This window comes from Panthera leo, chromosome A1, assembly GCF_018350215.1.
Source record: "Panthera leo isolate Ple1 chromosome A1, P.leo_Ple1_pat1.1, whole genome shotgun sequence".
In the NCBI taxonomy this organism is placed as follows: domain Eukaryota; kingdom Metazoa; phylum Chordata; class Mammalia; order Carnivora; family Felidae; genus Panthera; species Panthera leo.
The window spans coordinates 112,752,124-112,774,023 of record NC_056679.1 but is presented as its reverse complement, the minus strand read 5'-3'; the positions used below and the strand labels follow the sequence as shown (position 1 = coordinate 112,774,023).

Sequence of the window (21,900 nt, the reverse complement as noted above, 5' to 3'; positions counted from 1 at the left end):
TGTGGCAGTTTGAGGTGACTCAGTCTCATTTTCCCCAGCTGCAAGAGGAGGATGAAAGCACATCTTTATTTGTATATGAGGATATATATATATATATATATATATATATATATATATACATACACACACACACACACACACACATTCATTTTTGGAAGGATTATTATGAAGATTATAGATAACATAACTAAAATCCCTTGATGTGGTAGGCCCTCAATTATTTTTTCTTTAATTTTTTTTTTAACATTTATTTATTTTTGAGACAGAGAGAGACAGAGCATGAACGGGGGAGGGGCAGAGAGAGAGGGAGACACAGAATCGGAAGCAGGCTCCAGGCTCTGGGCCATCAGCCCAGAGCCTGACGCGGGGCTCGAACTCACAGGCCACAAGATCGTGACCTGAGCTGAAGTCGGACGCTCAACCGACTGAGCCACCCAGGCGCCCCGGCCTTCAATTATTAATAGTAGAAACACTTGAGCTGTGACTTCAAGAATTTTTACTTTGTCTAGTGCCCAGGCTGACAGGCTCCTTGAAAGAGGTCTGATTGTTTGGATTCCCCATCCAAAGTTCCAAACCCAGCACCTTTCTCTTCTCACCCCCACCGCCATCCACCCAGATCTATCACAGACTATCCTCTTGTGGTGGCCACTTGGGAGCCTCATGGCTAAATAAACAGATTCGTTGAGCATGGAGAAAATGTTGACCCCATACCAGAATGCCGCGTCAATTGAAAACTTAAAATTAATGGCAATTTCTGCTTTTTTATTGTAATCAAACATACTAAATTTTTCAGGAATTTTTAACTCTAAAAACACCATGGATACTCAATACTCTGCTAATGACATAAACTCAGCAAGGAAAAGAACCAAGAGCACTATTTAGACATCCCTAGAGTGGGAGTAGAGTGGGAGTAATAATGGCAGCAGTAATAATATCAATGCCCACCTTTAATATTAAGCACCAGGTCATGTTCTGAGCACCCAACACACATTCTCCTCTCCCATGGATCACAAAACTAGGACCTGGGAAGTGGCATGCTCAGGGTCACACAGCTAGGAAATGGCAGATCTGGGACCTGAACCTGGACGGGCCAGCCTCAGAGCTTGTGAATGCAACCACCCTGCTAAGTGCTGGCACAGAGAAGAGCAGTCTGAAGGTCATCAATGGAAACAAAGCAACCGGCTGTGCCAAGGATGTGGGGCTCTCGGTATTAGGTCGCATGGGAGAAAGCACACCAAGTGCACCCAATGATGGAGGGATCACTCATCATTCATGCATTCACCCAACACAGAGAGTCTACTCCAGAATCGGCAGGGTGTTGTTACTCCAAAGCCCCATTCTACTTGCAGAGTCACAGAGCTGAGATCTCCAAGTGCACAAGGACTGCGACTTGGCTCTGTATTTCCCATGTTGGGCACAGCACCTGGTGAGAGAGAGCACTGAGGAGAGGTTTGTGAAGTGAATGAGAAAACAAAGGAACCACCAACAAACTAAATTAGTAAATGACTGACATTTCTGTTTCTCTTCTTCCCTCCTCAATTTCCACAACTTGAGAGCTTTCCCAAGACAAGATGGGAAGGAAAACAGTAGCACCCCTGAACCTAATCCCATGAGATGCTCCAAACAGGAAATGGCATCACAGAATTATTCTAATTCAGATGGATGGTCCACACTAAGAAAAGCCACTTGGTGATTGTAGCTTGAGACAGTGTCTGTGGCCTACATAGACAGTTTCCAGGAAAAACGGGTTTCTATAAGCAAACACTGGTGATAAGCCAAGTGGAAAATCTTGACCACAGTCACATCAGACATCACTGGGCCCTTTGATGGTTTATCTGTATAAAAGAAAGTAATTTTCTGTATAAGCACTGGATTTTATAAATTTTGCTCCAGCTAAGTTATTCTTCAGCTTATCAAATCATGCATTGCCACATCTCATCATTCTGTAAATGACACCTAGTGTCAGAGAGAAAAATCTGTGCTTAAACGATATGGAAATCACACAGTCTCAAAGCCTCTGAGCTCAAATGTAGTCATGTCGTCCTCTTTTCCTCCCTGCAAAAAGTGCAAAATGCAGGACTTAAAAGCTTTTAAGGTGGTGGACGGGGGAGGCAGGGCATTGAGGAGGGAGGAGAAGGGCTTTCCACAGGTCCAGTGACCTGCACTGCTCCTTAATCAGTAGAAGGGAATCAGGGTACAGCAGAATACACTTGACAGCAGAGACCAGCCCATTTTAAGCTAACTGCATGGATAAATCAAGCTGCACCTTTAGTGGAGGACGAGGAGGGAGGGACTAGATAGAGACGGAGTGACCTGACCCACACGGTTAGGCTACATGGCCCTTTCCAGAGACACCAACACTTCAAGAACATAGCTGCTAAAACAATGTGGAGGTAAGAATAAAGACAGGGTGGTGAGGAAGAGCTGCAGAGAGTAGGAGAAAGAAACTGAGGGAGAGGGGAAAGAGAAAATGGGCAAGGAAAGCAAAGTCATGGATTTATTTTTATTTACTGAATACTGATATAGGGCTCACTATTTGCCAGGTATTATTCTAAGCACTTTACAAATACTAACTTACTTAATCCTCATTATTAGCTTCATTTTTAGAAGAGAGAAGGAAGCTAAGCATGGAAAGAGTCAATGAGCTGACAACATATGGCCAGCAAGTGGCAGGGCCAGCACTTGAACCCAGGAAGCTATGTACCAGTCCATACTCTTACCCACCCCACATCAGGAAAGTCTTAGACCATGTTGCAATGGGAGTATCTGGCCCAAGGGCATTAGCACCCCCTTGAAACAGCTTTAAATATAGTTAGTTAGTTAGTTAGTTAGTTAGTTAGTTAAGGAATGTATCTCTTCAACAACTAGTCTTACAACATCAGCTATGTCCTTGTGTATGAATATAAATCAGGGAGACAGTGAAGGGGATGGTTCTCCTTTGAGCTGTAAAAAGAAAATGGTAGCCCATGGATCAAATAAAAGCAAATAACAGCCATAATTTGGCTAACATGCCCAAGAGTTCCCATATGCCAGCATTATATTCTCACTATGTCACCTTGGGCTGGGAGGAACAAGACATTTAGGTGAGATATCAACAGAAAGGTAGCTTTGGGTATAAATGCTATTATATTACGATGAAGTCTGGTCAAACAAGCTGCCGGGAAAACTGGCTTAAGATGGACTCAAAAACCGGCAGCCAAAAGACTCCCGGTCCCTCCTGATTCTCAGGTTCTATTTTCCAGCAGTCTCCTCATCCATCGCAGGGAATTCTGTCTCAGGCCTCCTTCCTATCTCTCTGCAGTTTTACTTCTCTCAAGTTCCCTCTCCGGCCCCGGTTCTTGGCACAGTCCATCCCCATCATGGGCGTGGCTGGAGTTATCTTCTCTGAAGAGACTGCTCAGCTCCACGTATGCCCGCCTTACCAGATTCTCAGCCCCAGGCCATCAGGAACTCCCAGCTATGACGAGTGTGAATCACGCTGCTGGGAAAATTGAGGAGTTCTCATCAGTTCTTCCCGTGAATAACTTCCATAAAAGTGTGCCACACTCAGTCCAAGATGGTTTGGGGCAAGAAGGGCCTGGACAAAGCTCTTGGTATCATGTATCCTTTTGCGAGCTAGATGCCAAAGAAAGCAAACCCAAGACAGTACTTTCTGTGTTCCCGTTCTATTCCAGCTGTGGGCTCCTCTTCCATCCATTCCTTTGTGACCCTACTTTTGAAAATCCTTACCCTGCCCACCTCCTCATCCCAGCCCCACCCTGTAGGAACTCTTCCTGCCTTAGTTCCCTAGCTAGAGTGCCTTTTTGGTTAGAGTGTCTGGCTCTCTGTGTCCGGATGGCATGTCTCACATTACTCTAGCCTTACTGGGATCACAGATGATATTTCCCTGTGCTTCAAAAACACAGTAGAAAAAATCTTTTGCTACACACTGAACTATATGTCATAAAGTTGTCTTCAAAGGCCCACCACAACTATAGAAAAGTGCCCATATAAAGACAAACACTTTGGGCTTTAGCTATCCGCTGCTGTCAGCTTTCTGGGAGCATTATACCATAAAGACTGTCTGCCAATAAACAGCATGTTTGGAGCTGGGGTGCTTTACTATGGGGGAAGAAACAGAGCTATAAAAATTAGGACATGTCTGACCACAAGAAGACAGAGTCTCAAGACAGCCCCTATGTTTTAGTTGTGACCAGTGTTCCCTGAGGCAGGCAAGGGAGACTGGGAATGGTCCCCATTGTGTTCTCTCTCAGCATTTCTTCCCCTCCAGCTCTGCTGCTCAATCTTTTGTCCTGACTTCTCTTCAGGAGGCAACAGAAAAAGCATGGACAGACTCTCCCAAGATACAGAGAGGCCACTGGAGGGGTTTAGCACTGAAATCCTTCCAGAGCAGCTACAGGGCAGGGAGCCAGAGGGTGAGCCAAGGGGTCTTCTGCTATTTCATAAGCGTACGTCTCACCCTCTAATTGGACTCCTTCTCCAGAGCAGAGCCATTTCAGCACCCAGGAAGGATGACTGTTGACAAACAAAACTGACTGGCTCACATGCGCACCCACCATCCCTCTGTGGGACCTCAACTCTCAGAAAGCTGATAATTACTAAAACACCCACATGATTTTCTGTTGCTTTCTCCACTGTATTGTGAGTCAGAAAGGGCATAGGGAAGCCTATCACCTGCTGTCCTGGGGTTTCCTACCTTAGGTAGAGGAGAATTCACTGCTCTTGTCCTTAGAGGGAAAGACCACAGTGGTTGCCATGGATCCAGTGATGCTACCCAAAAAGCCTCATTTTCACTAATGTTTGAGTAGCGGTATTATCGGGGGCTGCTGCATGGCCAAACAAACCACTGATAGTATACTCACAGATCACTTGGCCTCTGCCTTGAGTTCCCAGAAACTGGAAACAAGAACATGCTGCCATTTGCACTGAGAATGTTTTAAAACAGTTGTATTTACGTTACTCTTAACAATGAAAAGGAGTTGTTTTGCATTTGCTCAGAACCACTATACATGTCTCCTTAATACCCAGTGAGGCACATGGGATGAAAATTGGCATATTATGCTCCTGTGTAATCATATGAAAAGTCAGACCCTTTAAAGAATGCCCAGTCTGTCTGTTCCAATCCACGGATACATGGCTAAACTTTGCAGGGCCAAAAAGCAGGGCTACCAAAAGCAATCAATGGCTTCCTCCTGTCACAAGGAGAAAATAAGCTAGTGAGTAAAGTTTTCTCAAACGGAAACTTCATTCCCATAAATTTTACTTACCAATTACCCATTTCCAGTGACCAGGACTCAACATCAACTCAACACATGGCCAAGTGGCACCAAATATTTGCAGAAAAAGGCTGTTGGGTGGCAGCAGCTCAAGCCAACTTGCTGGATAGAGCAGAATAAGGAAGCCTCTGTATATGAATAAAAGAGTGTCTCATGGACCACGTGGGCAGAGTGGAGCGAGGCCCCAGAGAGGGGCACACACTATCTATCTGAGCCTCTTTCTACACATCTTCATTCTTCTTTCCTTTGAATTGGCTTGTTTTGCTACTTAGTCCATGCAATAGAAGATGGTTACCCACACCTCCCAAGATTACTTGTTAACTTCCCAGTAAATAAAGAAACTGCCCCTCTCAATTAGTCCCAAATATCGCAGTGAGAAAACCTGATAGGCCAGTTTAAGTCAGGGTTCTTCACCTAGTCCAGTAAGCTATATCCAGAGGGGTGAGGTCACGTGATACAAAATGGCCATAAGAGGTCTTGTAACCTGGGCATTAAGGCAGTTGCAAGAGAGAGAGGTAGCAGTGAGAAGCTACTATACCAGGGACACCATATATCAATGCTCTAGCAGGCCACAAAAAGTTCTATGTGGCCAAGCAAACACCACTAAAACCCAGTAGGGAAATACTCAGTTTTAATATGTTCTCCAGAACACTTTTCTTAGTAGAGGAAAAGAGAGAACAGTTCTGCAACCACAGCTAATCCTACAAGATAACAGACTGCTTTGCAAATAAGGTACTGAAACTCACAGTGATTAGGTAAGTGACACGAGGTCACCTGGCTAGAAAATGGTAGAGCAAATTTCAAACCCATGTGGGACTCCAAGACCCCATCCGTGCTCCATTCATTACTCATGCTGCCTCCCAAATGAACTCTGCCCGAGATAAGTACCAAGCACTGATGCAGCCAGTCCTGTCAGGCTTCTGACCTCAGCGCCAAGACACCCAGCATCCTCAAGCTGGAAGGGCCCAGCGGTCACCTGCCCGCTGCTCTGCTCTAACACCCAGGCCACATCCCAGGTAAAACATCTCAGCCCTGAGCTACTCATAGGTCGTATACTGTTCAAGTGCTACCGATGCCATTTTCCTGTTTGCGTTTTGTTTTTGTTTTTGTTTTGTTTTTACAGTTCGTTGCTCATCCTAACTGTCAGCAGCAATTGCTTACCATGTGGTATGAAAATCTCTCAGGCTTACGTCAACAGTCTATCGCTGTGAAATTCCTGGCTGTCTTTGGAGTCTCCCTAGGCCTCCCTTTTCTCGCCATAGCCTATTGGATTGCTCCGTGCAGCAAGGTACAGACTGCTTAAGGTGCATGTCGTTTGCAGTGATTTCTTCTCTCTTCTTAGCATGACCTCAAGTCCATTTGTTCAGATCAACAGCTGAGCACTTCCCGTGTTTAAAGAAAATAGTCCTGAGATACTCAGCTCAAGTAGAAAACCACACAGACCTGGGCTCTTTGTTTGTTTTTTCATTTTTTTTTTTTTAAACAGAGAGGAGTGATAATATGGGGAATTTAAAATACATGAGCCATAATCTGATCAATAATAGAAGAGAGAGGGAATACAGGGCACTTCTGCTCTTCTAATTATGCGATGTCCTAGACATGTCCTCTACACTCACTTTGATAATTATAATAATGGTAATAGGAAGAGCCAACATTTATTGAGTACTTTCTTTTGGCTAAGCCCTTTTCATGGAATATCTCATTTCCCTCCCTCAATTACATTCTGACACATATATTTTATGAAGTAGGTTCAGAAAAGAGAAATAACTAATAGGCTGAGAGTCCAATGCAGCTCATCTGGGGACACTGCAGACCCATCTCAACATCGTCCCAGTTTCCCTGGCTTCCTTCATTGGGCTCTGTCCCACATGGGCAGCTAATTAGGTCACAAGAAGGAAAAGACAAAGGAAAGAAAGAGAGCTGGAAAGGTGCAGAGCTGGGTTCTTTTCTCATGGGGAAGGGGCATGTCCGGTGCCTGCTGGTGAGGGAGGGAGTGGAGCCCACACGCGTGCCAAGCTGCCAACCTTGCCACACCACCGTCCCTACAGCCTAGCCATCTGATCCTGAGCCTCAAAGAGCCACAGCAGTCACTGCAGCTTCAGGCAAGGTTAGCACGTATGGGACTAAATCATGGAGAAATGATTCCACAGGGAATGCGATCAGCCAATGTGGTTCATGAAAAATGGAACCTCTCATTTAAAAAAAAAAAAAATGTTTTAAATGGAACCTCTTGTCAACACCACTAAGAGGAATCTCTTGCCAGGATGATGGGCCCAACACTTCAGGGCTGCTGCTGAGACCACCCAACCAGGCAGGCAGTGAGCTCACTGCCTTAGAGTAAGACGTGGGCCACCGAGAGAGGGGAGGATTCAGACTCCTTCTTCTGTAAAATGGTACTAAATATAAAAGGCCTCAAACTGAATACGTGTGGTATTCAACCTTACATCTACTGAGGATTTTGTTTCTTTGACAGTCTACCATGTCATGGATTTCTAAATCGGAACTCCCCAAATGATACATATGTAAATGAAGGCAATTTTTTTCTCTTTCATTACAAGCTGAAAAAAGTACAGTGCATAAAAAAACCTAACCAGACTTAAAACTGGGTTAGAGTAGGTCACTGGTTTTAGGCACATGTTTTCATCCTGGAATTCTCTAGTCTGTACCGCAGGTTAGGTCCTTGCCTTCCTCCAGAGTCATCACAGATGGACAGGGATGCTCACCTCCATACTCTGTGATCCCCAAACTAATTTCAGGACTTCCAGTCATTAAAATGATAGTCAGTTGGTAGACAAAACACTGACAATCCTCACTTTTGCTTTTAAAACCAAATGTGACAGCTACCAGAAAACGGACTAGCCAACACCAACAAATTGGTTTGCCTCTGCCTGCTTGGTGGCCTAGGGAAATATTGAGGAAGAAATGATATTGCAGTTGCTGACTAAATTGTTTAGATTTTCAGTAGGTCTAAGAAGAATCATCTTGGCCAATATCATGAAGATGTGATGCCAAAAAAAAAAAAAAAAAAAGATGCATAAAGGTGGAGGGAATTCTGGACTTTCCTGGGGTCCGATATAAATCCTGGAATCTGATACCACCATGAAACATACAGTCACACCTACAGTCGACTTCTAGAACATTCTGGAAGAAATGATTGCAGGAAAATTTAACCCAATGGCTGAGGCTTCCTCTCCTCTGTTCAGATACCTGTCTGATTGACATCTGGTGTTCCCAGAGCTTCCAGTAATACTCCAAAAAAGAGCACTAAAGATAAATATGAGCTGGCCATTATGCCACCTGTGCCTTCTGAGCACTTTCTGGGCTGCAAGTCTGAGTTCAACACAAGGGTGTGTCCATATTGGAGTGACAAGTCTTAGTCTGTGGCATGTGATAATTCTTGCTGGCACTGCTCATTCTGAGGAAAAATTCTCTCATTAAAGAGGGAAACTTTAGTTGTCAAAGTGGCTCTGAGGCAGTCAAAGGACAGATAAAACAGCCAAGATATTTTTAGTCTCTCCTTTCACCACTCTGAAAGAAATCCTTTCAAGTTTGGCAAATATATTACATTACTGGGGATTATAAAAGGGTCACATCTTCCATGTGAAGAAACCAGGACTCTCCAAAGGCTCCAGAATACAATGTCCTCCCAAGAAAAGTGGCACAGTGGAGAATTCTGTTAATGTGCTAGCATCCCTCCTCCCAAGGGGTCACTTCCTTTATACCTGTCCAATAAATCTATGGAAAAACCAGCGTCATTCCAGCAACTTCATATTCTAACCACAATTTGACACCTGCCTCAAAGAAATTATACGCTGATTTTTTTATAAACATATTCGTAAAATGTTACTGCTAAACCTCATCAGTCAGCTAATGTCCATCAACGTCTAACAAATATTGAAGTTTCTGTTTCCAAATTAACACTGCATTTACACTTAATAGCTGCTGCCCTAATTTAGGGACCATTAGGGACACCAAAATTACTTGATTGGCTTGCTAAAATTATCTCATCATTTCTTTCCCATTGAATTCCCACTGCTGTCAATTCTACTTTTATTTAAAGTTTTGAGGGTCCCTATGAAAGAAAGCTAAATAAGGATATTATAAGGATTATAAGAGTGTCAACAGAAGTTCAGCTTAGTAATATAGTGGCTGAAGAGGGTAACCAAATCACAGATGTGTACCTAAGGTGATAATGCCAGGTCTGGATCATGGGGACAGGCCTGTCAAGGTCAATAAAGAGAACAGTGACATTTTTTTGATCATTTCTCATCTTAATCACGAACACGGCTGAGGTCATGCAGCACACCGGGAGGCTGGTGAGTTCTAACCTGCACCAATGCTCTAAGGTCCATCTTCTCCCACCAAGCTCTTCCTCCTCTCAACAAGGGCTCTGATGCCAAGGGTGTGTATAGCCTGTTTTCCACCCTTTGCTATTCCATTCCAATTCATAATTTATGTTGTCTGCCTATTAAAATCTGAGAGCTGAAAGAAGAACAGTCATCCTTAAGGGCTCAAACAGTGTCTCTACAGCAGGTGGACTGGGGCAGAAGTCCACATGATGCAAGTGTTGAGGAATCACACAAGTTTTCATTATAAGGGTGTGAGAGGTGAAACTGATTTCCTCCAAGCCTGTTAACCTTGACTGTTTAATTATCCTTATAAATCAATCCCAGGACTCAGACAAGGAGAGCTGTAAATACATTCAGCCTCCTACCTGAGGTCTCTGCATTATACGGTCCATCAGTCCACATACTACCACATAACTCTCAACTGAGGAATGCCAAAGTGTTAGCTGCCACGCCCTGACCCCTCAGCCTGGTGCCAAACAAAAACACCCAGTGAGGAGGTGCAAGGAACTCTGCAGCTTTGGAAGATCCCTGCTTTGCCTTGCCAAAGCTGAAGTGGTTTGACACAAGGGTCCTCACACCATGCAGTCCAGGGCCAACCAGGAGAGGACAATGATGTCAAAGGCCTCTGAGCCCCCCGTCATTCGCCCCTAGCAGACAGCACTAGATTAAAGAAAATGATGCTGCAATTTTTAAAGCATTGCCATGGAGCGGAAATTTGTGCCAGGAAATAGAGCGTATTTTGCTCTTATATTACAAAAGTGTCTGCTCTCAAATCCAAAAGGAGAGTCCCTCACCTGACACCTTGCCAGGACAGGATTTAAGAGTACCAGAAGGCTGATCACTTCCACACGTAGCCCGGTCTGAGTCCTGCAACATTCTCTCCCCAACTCTCCATCGATAGTAGCAACATTGAAAGGAAGAACCAACCCTTACAGCTTATTCTAGGCCCTCCAGTGTCCAGCAACATGTTGCACATAGACAGGACCCCAGAAGAGCTCACGGCATAAATGCACTAGGACTCTGTGTAGCTTCCACCTTGTGAACCCTTGTGTACAAGCTTTTTAAGAGCCAGCTGAGTTTAAGTTTCCCCTTAGGAGAATTGCGTGAGGCCCTCCAGTGTCACATAGTAAGTGCTTCCTGGCACTTCACATATGCTTCACATGTGCCAGGAGCTGCTCAGCTTTCTGCACGTTATTCACTTCTTACATCAACCCTATGTAACAAGTTATATGTTATCCCCTTTTTACAGATGAAAAAACTAAGACACAGAGGAACTAAGTAACATGCCAAAAACTATGGAGCTGTGACTGAAATCTAGGATCTCTGGCTCCAGAGACCTGACCTTAACCATTGCACATGAGTGCACACGCACGCACACACACAGAGGCCTGCCCTCCCACACTTTCCAGTACATCGGCAGCATTAGAACCTTCAATACTGAATATAAGTATCTTAACTGTTGCTTACTTGACTTTGCAATGCATCTGATTCAGAAATTTAGAGATGGCAGGACTTTTCTAGAAGGGAGGAGTCAAAACCATGACATGAAACTCTACTCTTTCCTCTTCTTTCTGGAGAAACCCTACCTTCAAGAGTCCATTATCACTCAGCACCTCTTCAGCCCGCAGGACAAAGGGTGGATTCACAAGGTAATGTGAGAATACCCAGATTAAAGACACCAAGTGAACAACCCCCTGCCCCGATCAAAAAAAAAAGAAGATTCCTGAGCCCCAGGTTAGACATGTTGATTAAGCATTTGAAAGGGAGCATATGGAGAAACCCACCCCTAATTTAACGGGATCTCTAACATTTGAGAACCACTCTGGCATTGAAGCTGTGCATGTTTCTTTTTGGAACATGATCCATATTTTTCACTGAGCCCTTCCTTGATGCCACTGGCACATGGTGGCAAGTGAGGGTGGCATTTGCTGAGGGGGGCTCTGGTGGTACAAGACTGGGGAGAGATGTCAGAAACATTCTCTGGGTCTCCTTCTGCAGATATTACCTACCTTGCAGGCATGTGGCTACCAGGTCCCCATTTAGATGACTACACTTATGGTTATGGCTAAGAGCCCAGTGGCATGGAACACAAAGGCTTGCTAACCAATAAAACTCCACCTCTGATTGCTCATGAAGGCCATTCATTTGCAGCTAATTCAAGAGCACTACTCAACTGCTCTCATATTCATATACTTCTCAGAGTTTAAGAATAGTACACAGGAGGTTTGAAGTGAGCCAGAGTACTTGGATACTACAAGCCTAGATTTCCTGTATCAGTTCTCTGCTCACAAGGTCCAAGTAATGACAGAGCTGCTTAAGCCCATTATTCAGACTCACCAGTTTTGCACTGGTGAGCAAACGGCAGACCACACCAAGGTCTACATCTCCCAAAGCTCTACCATCTTTTTTTTTTTTTTACACCTACCACTGTTACTTGACCCAGCTATGAGCTGCTGGCATGCTTGGCTGACTTTTCTCCTTTCTTTTATCTCACCTGGTGGCTTTGTGAAAGGAGAAGTTTTCCCCAGGTGTAATTTGTCTCAAAAATTATCTTTGTGAGACAAATAGGAAATGTCACACACACAACAACAAAAAAAGAAAAAGAAAAAAAGAGAAAAAGAAAGAAAGAAAAGAAAAAAAAAAGAAAACCATTAACATGATTTGATCTTAGCTGACCTTTATCAAATTTTGACCATTTAAAAAGAAGACTTGAAGCCCAGAAGAAAAAGAGGAAAGGAGCATTAATACCTAACCTCACCTTTCCTCCCTAGGGCTCAGATCGAGTGGGGACTGAACCCAGGCTCATCTTACCCGGCACCGCAAGAGCCTTATCAGAGTTTTTTCTTATGTTTGTAGTAGATACAATAATTTTTACAGTCTCATCTTCTGCCAGACAATAAGAACCTGAAGGAGGTAACAAAGAGAAGATTAAATTCCTCAAACCGTGTCTTCTGGGGAATACCAAGGCCAGCTCAGGTTCAGCTGTGTGTAGCTTCCTGTGTCAGGCACCTCACATGGGTGAGAAGGAGCAGTGTCCCTGTGTCCTCCTCCAGGTTGTCACCAGAAGACATAGAGCCTAATGATAAAGGACTGGGGAAACCTGGCCATTAATCCCTGAAGAGCTGGGTCTCTCCCCATGGTCCCTATCTTTTTCTGATATTTCTGGGACCCTGCTGGGGCACACAAGATCTGACATCCCTTTCCCTCTGCGCAGCCTACCCCACTTCCCACCCTTCAGTCAGGCTCCACCTTCCCTCGACTCTCACCACTACCCCAGCTAGGACACACTGACAAGAAACAATGCAGTGACTACTGAAGGATGACTCCTGGGTACACGAGCATCCTGGCTGGGAAACGGGGCTTCAAGATTCCAACACAGTCAGCTAAAATGGCGAAAAATTCAAACCAGCTATTTGATATATAAATCAAAATAAGACATGGTTTAATTCAGTTTTCTTACTGAATTTATGTGAGATGTTTTATTTGTCCTTAGATTTAGCCTGTGCATTCCAAATTTAAAACATCTATGTATGATCAAAACTAAGCTACAGTCCTATTTTGTAAATAATGAACATTACAAACGAGTGCCATTTACAAAATGTCTGTAGGCCACTAGAATTAGTGCCATATGATATTTGACAATGCAAATGAATTGAAATAAGTTTTTTCCAGCATAGTAGGGATTCCCAATGTCTAGACTTGAGATGCCAAGTTTTTTTTTTTAATTAAAAATAGCATTTTTTAATTTCAATACATAGGTTCTATAGCATTAGAATCATAATAAATCACGTTACAGTCATAACCAGAACAATTAAAGTGGATGATTACCATGCTGAAGCATATTAAAAGAACATTATCAAGCCATCTGATTTATAAATGTTATGTCAAACATAGTCATGATTAGGGAAATTTTACCTGCAAAAACCCCTGTAATTGATCTTCTACTGAACCAATACTCTATCTCCTGGGTGACATTTCACTCTAGGACTCCTGAATGAGTCAGAATGTGAACATCAATTAACCAGGCACTGGCTACAGATGAACATCTGCTCTGGAGAGGGAAGCGAGCTTCAGAAAAGGTTCCTCTCTTTGCTCTTGTCTGACTGGTGTACAGGGTGAGGAGTAAGTTTCGGTGCTTAGGTGCAAGTGATGGCAGGGACCTACAAGGGACCCACACGAGTTCATCAACAGGGGTCAGGAGACTCACTGTGTAGCCTGCAGGTTAGTTCTAAAAGACTTAAGTAGCCTTTGGATGGCACACCAGGGCTAGAGAAGATGTGGCCAACACTCGCTCCCTAACAGGGCATCTCCTGGATCATCTCAGGCTCACATGGAACAAGCACACAAGTTAATGATGCACTAGAGCCACAAGGGAAACCTCAGTAAGTTTTACAGCAGCATCACAGAGGCTATGATCAACACACAAGCTGTAATAAAAATATAATTTTTTAAAGTACAGGGGGTGAAGCTTTGCGCATTGGCAGTATCATAGCCAATGAGGTTTATCCGAGGAGCGATTATTGCTAATTAAAGTACAGGGGGTGAGGGGAGTCCTATATGTCTGGAAATAGACCTGTGAGTTAAAAAATGAAATCAAAAGGGAAACTGTAACATATTTATAACTGAATATCAATGAAGATACTACCTATCCAAATTTCTTGGAATACAGCTAAAGCAGTACCTAGTGGGAAATGTATAGTTTAAACAAATTTACCAAGTTATAAGCAACACTGAAAACAAAACATCAAAAAACAAAACTCAGGAAAATGGAAAAAAGAGCAAGGGAGCATATCCAGTGTGTAATTGTTTTAATTCTGAACTCTACTGAGATAGGTTATTTTCCTCCAGATTTGAATGGCATAAAATGTGTATCCATGTGGTTGCGAGATGCTGTGTAGATTATAAGATGATGATACATCAGTGTCTTCTACTCCTGCTCTGTACCACTCCCACTAAATCTCTTAAATAGAAAAAAATGGAAGTCAACAGAAAATGTATTTGGTTCAGCAGCATCTCACATAAAAGCACAAGAGAAAATGTGGTCTGGGTTCAGTTAGCGGCTTCTGTCCAAGATAATGGATTCTCTGGCTAAACTTTTGGCAAAAGCATTTTAAAGAGAGCCTGCACCCACCTACAGCTGCCAGTTTAATATGTCTTGTACATATTTTGTTTCCAGCTAGGAAGAACCCTGAGGAGCCCTTTCATGAAATTTGTAGCCCATGCAGTTTCTTTTACAATCTTTTTGGGACTGTTAGTTGTGAATGCATCAGACCGCTTTGAAGGCGTTAAAACCCTGCCCAACGAAACCTTCACAGACTACCCGAAACAGATCTTCAGAGTGAAAACCACACAATTCTCCTGGACAGAAATGCTCATCATGAAGTGGGTCTTAGGTAAGCAGTCACTCTGTCCTATATTCTCTCCTCCACTAATGATAATAGGACATTATTAAACTCTGACTTCTGAACCTCTTCCTCTCCTCCTGAGTGCCCTCTGGCAGGCAAAATGGCAAGCAGATGACCAATACGGAAGCCAAAGTCAGCTTCTGTATATGCTGGTGTAGAAGACGCACAAACCTTTAATATAAATCCCAATTTCGGAAGAAGATGTTTGGAGGAAATGTGCTACATACTTTTCAATACACATGTATTGAAAGTGACTGTAAAGTAGACTTGCATGGGAAAATGTATTTGGACCGTTTAAGTGTAGTCTATAAGAAGCCTCAGGAAGTCAAGTTTTGTTTCTAGTAAAGAGTATAAAACTTCAAAGCTTAAATGATATTTTTTATCACTGACTACTAATATAGAGTAGAATCTTGATGATAAATATAAATCTAAAAAGTTAGGGGAGTAACATTTTCTCACTGTTTGTGTTAATGAACATCAGGACCCTGTGCAATTCCTCCCTGCAGTGATATTTTGTGCTGCCAAGGTCTACCACTAGAATTGCCAAAGAAAGTGTTCCCAATTTCCCCAATGACTAGCTAAGACCATCTCTCTTTTGCCTACTTCATAAGAACTATAAATCAATATGATAAACTAAAATGGTAAAAGCTACACCTGTATAGGCAAAATGTGACAGAGGTTTTTCTAACACTGAAATTTGCAAAATTGATAAAAAAAAAAACACATTAGACATGGAGAAAAAAAACGATTAACTGTAAAAGCTATAATCAGTGACACTGTACATAACTAAAATCTAATCAATAAATTATAATATTTGTATCAAAAATATGAATTTGATCAGAATTTTTGAGCAAAACAAAACTGAAGACAGAACTGCCAAATTTCATCTCTGTAGTATCACAATGTGTTCAATTAATTAAACCACCCTAATGGTATGCACCCCAGATTTTGCTTTTGTCACAAAATTTCAGTATTCGTGTAATTTTCACTGTGTTTACATTAACAAACATGAGTAAAACTGTACACAGGGTCAAAGTGTGTATGCCATCAATCAACAAAATCACAAAAAACTAAGTACTTGAACACAGCCCAACACATGACCTGCTGCAATTAAATGACATAGCCTAAGCGAGCCACAACAGTCAAACCACATGAGAACATCCTACAGATGGCCAAGCTGAGAGCAATGGGGATATGGACTCTGGGCTGGGTCTCTAAATAGGAAGAGGGTGATAAAGGTTTGATCCAAAGGACAGGGGCAGGAAAGCATACCATGCTTACCAGAGGCTTTCCATCAACCAGCAAGTCTATGACCAAAGGCTCATTTAGTGGAGTCACCGGCACTAAAGCTGTAGAGAGACATTAAAGCCTGCTGCAGTGAGTTCTGGGGTCTAACTTTCACAGTTCAAGGCCTATCCCAATTCTCCCTAGTATACCCCCATGGATAAACTCAACACTTTAACACTGCAGTGGACTGAACATCTGTATCCCCCCCCCAAATCCATATGTGAAACCCCTAACCCCAATGTGATGGTATCAGGGAGTGGAGCCTTGGAAAGGGATTAGGTCATTAGGACAAAATGCTTATGAATGGCCTCAGTGCCCTTGTTAAAGGGTCCCCGAAGGTACCATGTGAAGGTACAACAAGCAGTCTGCAACCCAGAAGAGGGCTCTCACCAGAACCCAAATATGCCTGGCAATCTAATTTTGGACTTCCAACCTCCAGAACTGTGAGAAATAAATTTCTGTTTATAAGCTACCCAGCCTGTGACTTTGTTACAGCAGTCCAAATTGACTAAGACAGAGATTCCATTTTTTTAATGTAATTTATTGTCAAGTTAGTTAACATACAGTATATATACAGTGTGCTCTTGACTTTGGGAGTAGATTCCCATGATTCATCACTTACATACAACACCTAGTGTACATCCCAACAAGTGCACCCCTCGATGCCCGTCACCTTCCCGCTCCCCCACCTCCCCATCAACCCTCAGTTTGTTCTCTGTATTTAAGAGTCTCTTATGGTTTGCCTCCCTCTCTGTTTGAAACTATTTTTCCCCTTCCCCTATGGTCTTCTGTTAAGTTTCTCAAATTCCACGTTATGAGTGAAAACATATGGTATCTTTCTCTGACTGACTTATTTCATTTAACATAATACCCTCCAGTTCCATCCATGTTATTGCAAATGACAAGATTTCATTCTTTCTCATTGCAAAGTAGTATTCCATTGTATATATAAACTACATCTTTATCCATTCATCAGTTGATGGAAATCTGGGCTCTTTCCATAATTTGGCTATTGTTAATAGTGCTGCTATAAACACTGGGGTACATGTGACCCTATGAATCCTGTATCCTTTGGATAAACTCCTAGTAGTGCTATTGCTGGGTCATAAGATAATTCTATTTTTAACTTTTTGTGGAACCTCCACACTGTTTTCCAGAGTGGCTGTACCAGTTTGCACTCCCACCAACAGTGCAAGAGAGTTCCCATTTCTTCACATCCTCACCAACATCTGTTGTTTCCCAAGTTGTTAATTTTAGCCTCTCTGATTGGTGTGAGGTGGTATCTCAGTGTAGTTTTGATTTGTACTTCCCTGATGATGAGTGATGTTGAACATGTTTTCATGTGTCTATTGGCCATCTGAATGTCTCTGGAAAAGCGTAAGACACAGAACAAAAAAACAAACAAACAAACAAACAAACAAACAAACCGTAACTCACATGTTGGGTTTATGGATAAAACTTAAAGAGTATTTATGGCACCAGTCACTCACCCACCACCTTTCCCACTGGCCTCCAGGGAGAAGACTGTGGTGAGTGTGACCTAACTTGCTCTTAAGTGGATAGGTAGAGCTACCATATGTTACTGAAGTATGACTTCCTCCTGATTCCCCATATTTCTCTTCCTGGATATCAGAGCACTGTCCCAATAAGAGGCATGTATCTCTAGCTAGAAAGGACCCAATTTCTATAGCCTAGTCCCAGTTTCCACCCATCAAAGCAGAGCTGAGTTTTTAAGACTGTTACATGAAAAGTACTGGGGAGGAGTGGACTTGTTAACCTATTACCTATTATATTTCAGGTAGAAGATTCTAACCACTTTGTCTTATTTAATTTTTGTCAAACTTTGTATTATGAATAATTTCAAGAATATATAAAAATCAAGACAAGAGTATAATAAAACCCATGGACCAATCTCTCATGTTCAACAACTAGGAAGCCATGGCTAATCTTTGTTTCATCTATGCCTTCACTAGCTCCCTTCCCCCAATGCTGTAGTATTTTGAAGCAAATCTCAAGTACATATCATCTACAAACATTTTTGTGTGTATCACTAAAAGATAAGTTCTCTTTTTTCAATCTTTTTTTCTCTCTTCAAGTTCACTGATACTTTTTCCTCATTGTCTGTGATTCTAATCCCCAACTGGTGAATGTTTCCTTTCAGCTATTATATTTTCCAGCGCTTGAAATTCTCTTTGGCTCTCTTTTTATCTTTCATTTCCTTCTTCATGACGTTTACATTTTCTTTTAAGTCCTTGAACATAGTGGGCATACTTATAGTAACTGTTATAAAATCCTTAACTCCTAATTCTATAATTTCTGTAATTTCTGGGTTAACTTCTATTACCTAATATTTCTCCTGACATAAATCCCATCTTCCTGCATCTTGGTGGGTTAGTAATTTCTGATTGAATGATGGGCACTTGATATGTTGTTGATCATCTAGATTTTGTTGTCTTCCTTGAAAGAGTGTTTGGCTTTATTCTGACAGGCTATTAAAATTACTTACAGATGAGTTTGGTGCTTTTCAGGCTTTCTTACAGTGAATCTGGAGAAAATTAACCATAAGGATTGTTTCTCCTTATACTATAGAGACACACATCTGGAGTCTCTACTAAATGCCCTGGATAATCAACAAGGAACCTCAACTCTGGAAGGTTGGAGCTCAAACATCTCTCCATTGTGGGTGAGCTCTGGAAACTATTCAGCTTGCAGCTCTCTGGCTGTTAGTGGAGTTTTATTCTTGGCATTCATAACTTAGTATTGAAATGTTCAAAAAGACCCCTATGTAATTTTCTGGACTTGGTGGTTTTGTTTTTTGGTTTGCGTAGTATCCTTCTCTCTGGGACTCTGCCACACAATGTCTAATTACCTCTACCTTCCTGAACTCTAGACTCTGCCTCTTCAACTCAGTAGGACTGCCTACCATGCTTCTGGGATCCCTCTCCATGCACTGCAGACTGGAATGTGCCACCATAAAGAAAGATATGGTGATCAAATGGCTTTCTGTGCTGGTTTCCCTTTACTGAAAGACCACTGTCCTATGCTATCTCCAATGTTTGAGGATAGTTTCTTTTTTTCTTTATCTCTTCTCTCTTTTCTAGTTTACTAATCCCATCATGTCTGGTAATAGAAATCAGAATTCTTTTTTCTAAAACAGAACCACAAACATAAAAAAAGTTTCATAATGATTTTTTTTGTATCTTTAAATACCTAGTCAGTACTCAAATTTCTCTGATAGAGGAGACAAACTGAATAATGACCTGAGTAGCTTGCTCTTCTCTTCCTTCTGCTCTGTTCATATTTTACCTTCTCAGAGTAGCTGAGCAGATAACAGCATGTCCTCTCATCTTCCTACTCTGAGAAGATGAAATTTTAACAGAGACCTGAAGGTAAGCTTTGCAGACATCTAGGAGGAAAGCATTCCAGACAGAGGGATCAGTATGTGTTGAAGGCTTAGATTCAAGGGAACTGCAAAGAAACCAATGTGGCTGAAGCTTAGTGAATGAGGAAAGAACAGAGATGAAGTCAGAGGGATAGGCAGAGTCAGATCACACAAGGCCTTGTAGGCCATTGTACACAGTTTTGATTTTATTCTGAGCACGACAAGAAACCATCAGAAAGTTCTGAGCACAGAAGTGACATCATCTGACTTAAGTTTCTGATGGGGTTCACTGGCTGCTATGTACAGCACAGAGGATTCTAGAACAAGAAGAGAGGCAAGGAGACCAGTTAGGAAGCCAGTAAGTTAATTGAGACAGGAAATGGTTTGTTTTGAGGAGGTGGTAGGTGGTGATTACATTCTGAAGATAAAATCGATAATATTTACTTTTGGATTTTGTGTGGGGCATAAGAGAAAGAGAGCAATCAAGGAAAATTCCATGTGTTTTAGCTGAAGTAATGGTATAATACAGCACCATTCACTGAGACAGGAAAGACCAGGGGAGGAGCAGTTTGGAGAGAGCAGAAAAGGAAATCAAGAGTTCAGTCTGAGATACCTATTAGACAACCAAGTGGAAATGTCAAGGAGCACTTGGCTATACATGTCTGAAGTACATAAGTATATAAGGAGAGGCTGGTGCTGAAGACATAAATATGAGCATGTCAGTATATTTAAAGGAAATTACATGCAATCACCTCGACTGTGAATGTGGTCAGACAAAGTGAGGACTGACCCCTGAGGCGTGATGATACTTAAAGGATGAAAGACGAGAAGTATCTAGCAAAAGAGATTAGGTAAGAGGAGAGCCAAGAGAGTGGTGTTGAAGTCTATCAAAGTAATAACTGTGTCAAGAACCAGGAAGTGATGACTTATGTCGAATGCCGGCAGATTAAGTCACATGAGACCTGAGACCTCACCACCAAATGTGGAAGCAAAGTTCCGGAGTAGTCAGAGGGGATGGAATCCAGTATGCAAGTGGAGGACATGGACTTAGCAGGGCCATGAACTCCTCATCCAGTATAACAGGAGGGAAGCCGGGGTTGAGAGCACAGGGCAGGTGGCTTGCTAGATGCAGTGGTGGGAGCAATGTGGAAGTTCTTGGGATATTTCTCCTACTTTCTTAATTCTTTTCTCGATAAATATTTTCTAGTTATTAGGCATTATATTATGTATCAGGCGCTGTACCAGATACTGGGGAAGCAGTTGTAAAATATGACTAACATGACCTTATCCCTAAATACATTCTGGAGCTCTTTAGTTATTACAAAGTACTACTAATCTTTGAGAGAAAGATTCTGAACACTGTGTGCACTGCTGGCACATCCGAAAGTCTACAGTCTGATTTACCCTCTGCTCAGACATGGAGAGCCTTGAAATGGCAGGAGGCCTATAATGACAGAACTTTGAATTCTACTTGGGCGGGGAAGCCTTGATCGTCTAGATACACAGCAACATGGTCTTTTCTCCCATAACTATCATATGAATGAATGCGGGACTTTGGACAGATTGATTATAAAAACACCATCATTCCCTCTACCAAAAGCTGCCCTAGGGCTGAAAAGAACCTTAGGACCCTAGCAAGTTCAACTTGCTCCTTTCATGGAGGAAAACGGTGGCCACAAAGAGGTGGATGGCCTTCTCCAGGTGGCCTGCTTCTACTCTTTGAACCCCCAGGCCTCAGTAAATTCTCCACACAAGACCTAGAGTGATCCACTTAAAATACAATCAGGTTTTTTCACTCTCTGCCTCAACACTCTTCAGTGGCTCCCCATCTCCCTCAGAGTGACACCAGTGTCATTACAATAGCCTACAAAGCCTTCCACCTCTTCACCCCACTTCATTTCCCACCACTTCCTACCTCACTCGCTCTGTTTCAGCCCCACTGGTTTCCTTGCCTCACACCATTTCTACCTCAGAACCTCTGCTGGGGCTGACCCTCTGCCTGAGAGCTCCCCCAGAGAGTGCATGGCTCATGCCCTCACCTCCTCGGGTCTTCTGCTCTAAAGTCTCCTTCAAAGCGAGGCCTTCATAAACCAACCTGTTTGCAGCTGCAAGTTCTTCCACCCTGTCCTCCAGTTCTCTGTGCTCCTTTTCCTCCTAACAGTTAACACCTCTTACAAGACTACATGCTTTCCTTTGTTTCT

The 21,900-nt window shown here is 42.6% G+C and overlaps 1 protein-coding gene and 1 pseudogene across 1 annotated transcript in view; both read left to right on the top strand.

Moving 5' to 3' along the window:
- The window catches only part of TRPC7 (transient receptor potential cation channel subfamily C member 7), a 136,870-nt gene that overhangs the window by 72,667 nt on the left and 42,303 nt on the right, over positions 1 to 21,900 (top strand). The window contains exons 4-5 of the mRNA XM_042955640.1: positions 6,400 to 6,564; positions 14,802 to 15,018. Of these exons, the coding sequence (XP_042811574.1) occupies positions 6,400 to 6,564; positions 14,802 to 15,018 (382 nt within the window). The remainder of the gene's footprint in view (positions 1 to 6,399; positions 6,565 to 14,801; positions 15,019 to 21,900) is intronic.
- On the top strand, positions 14,092 to 14,253 carry LOC122202367 (annotated as a pseudogene).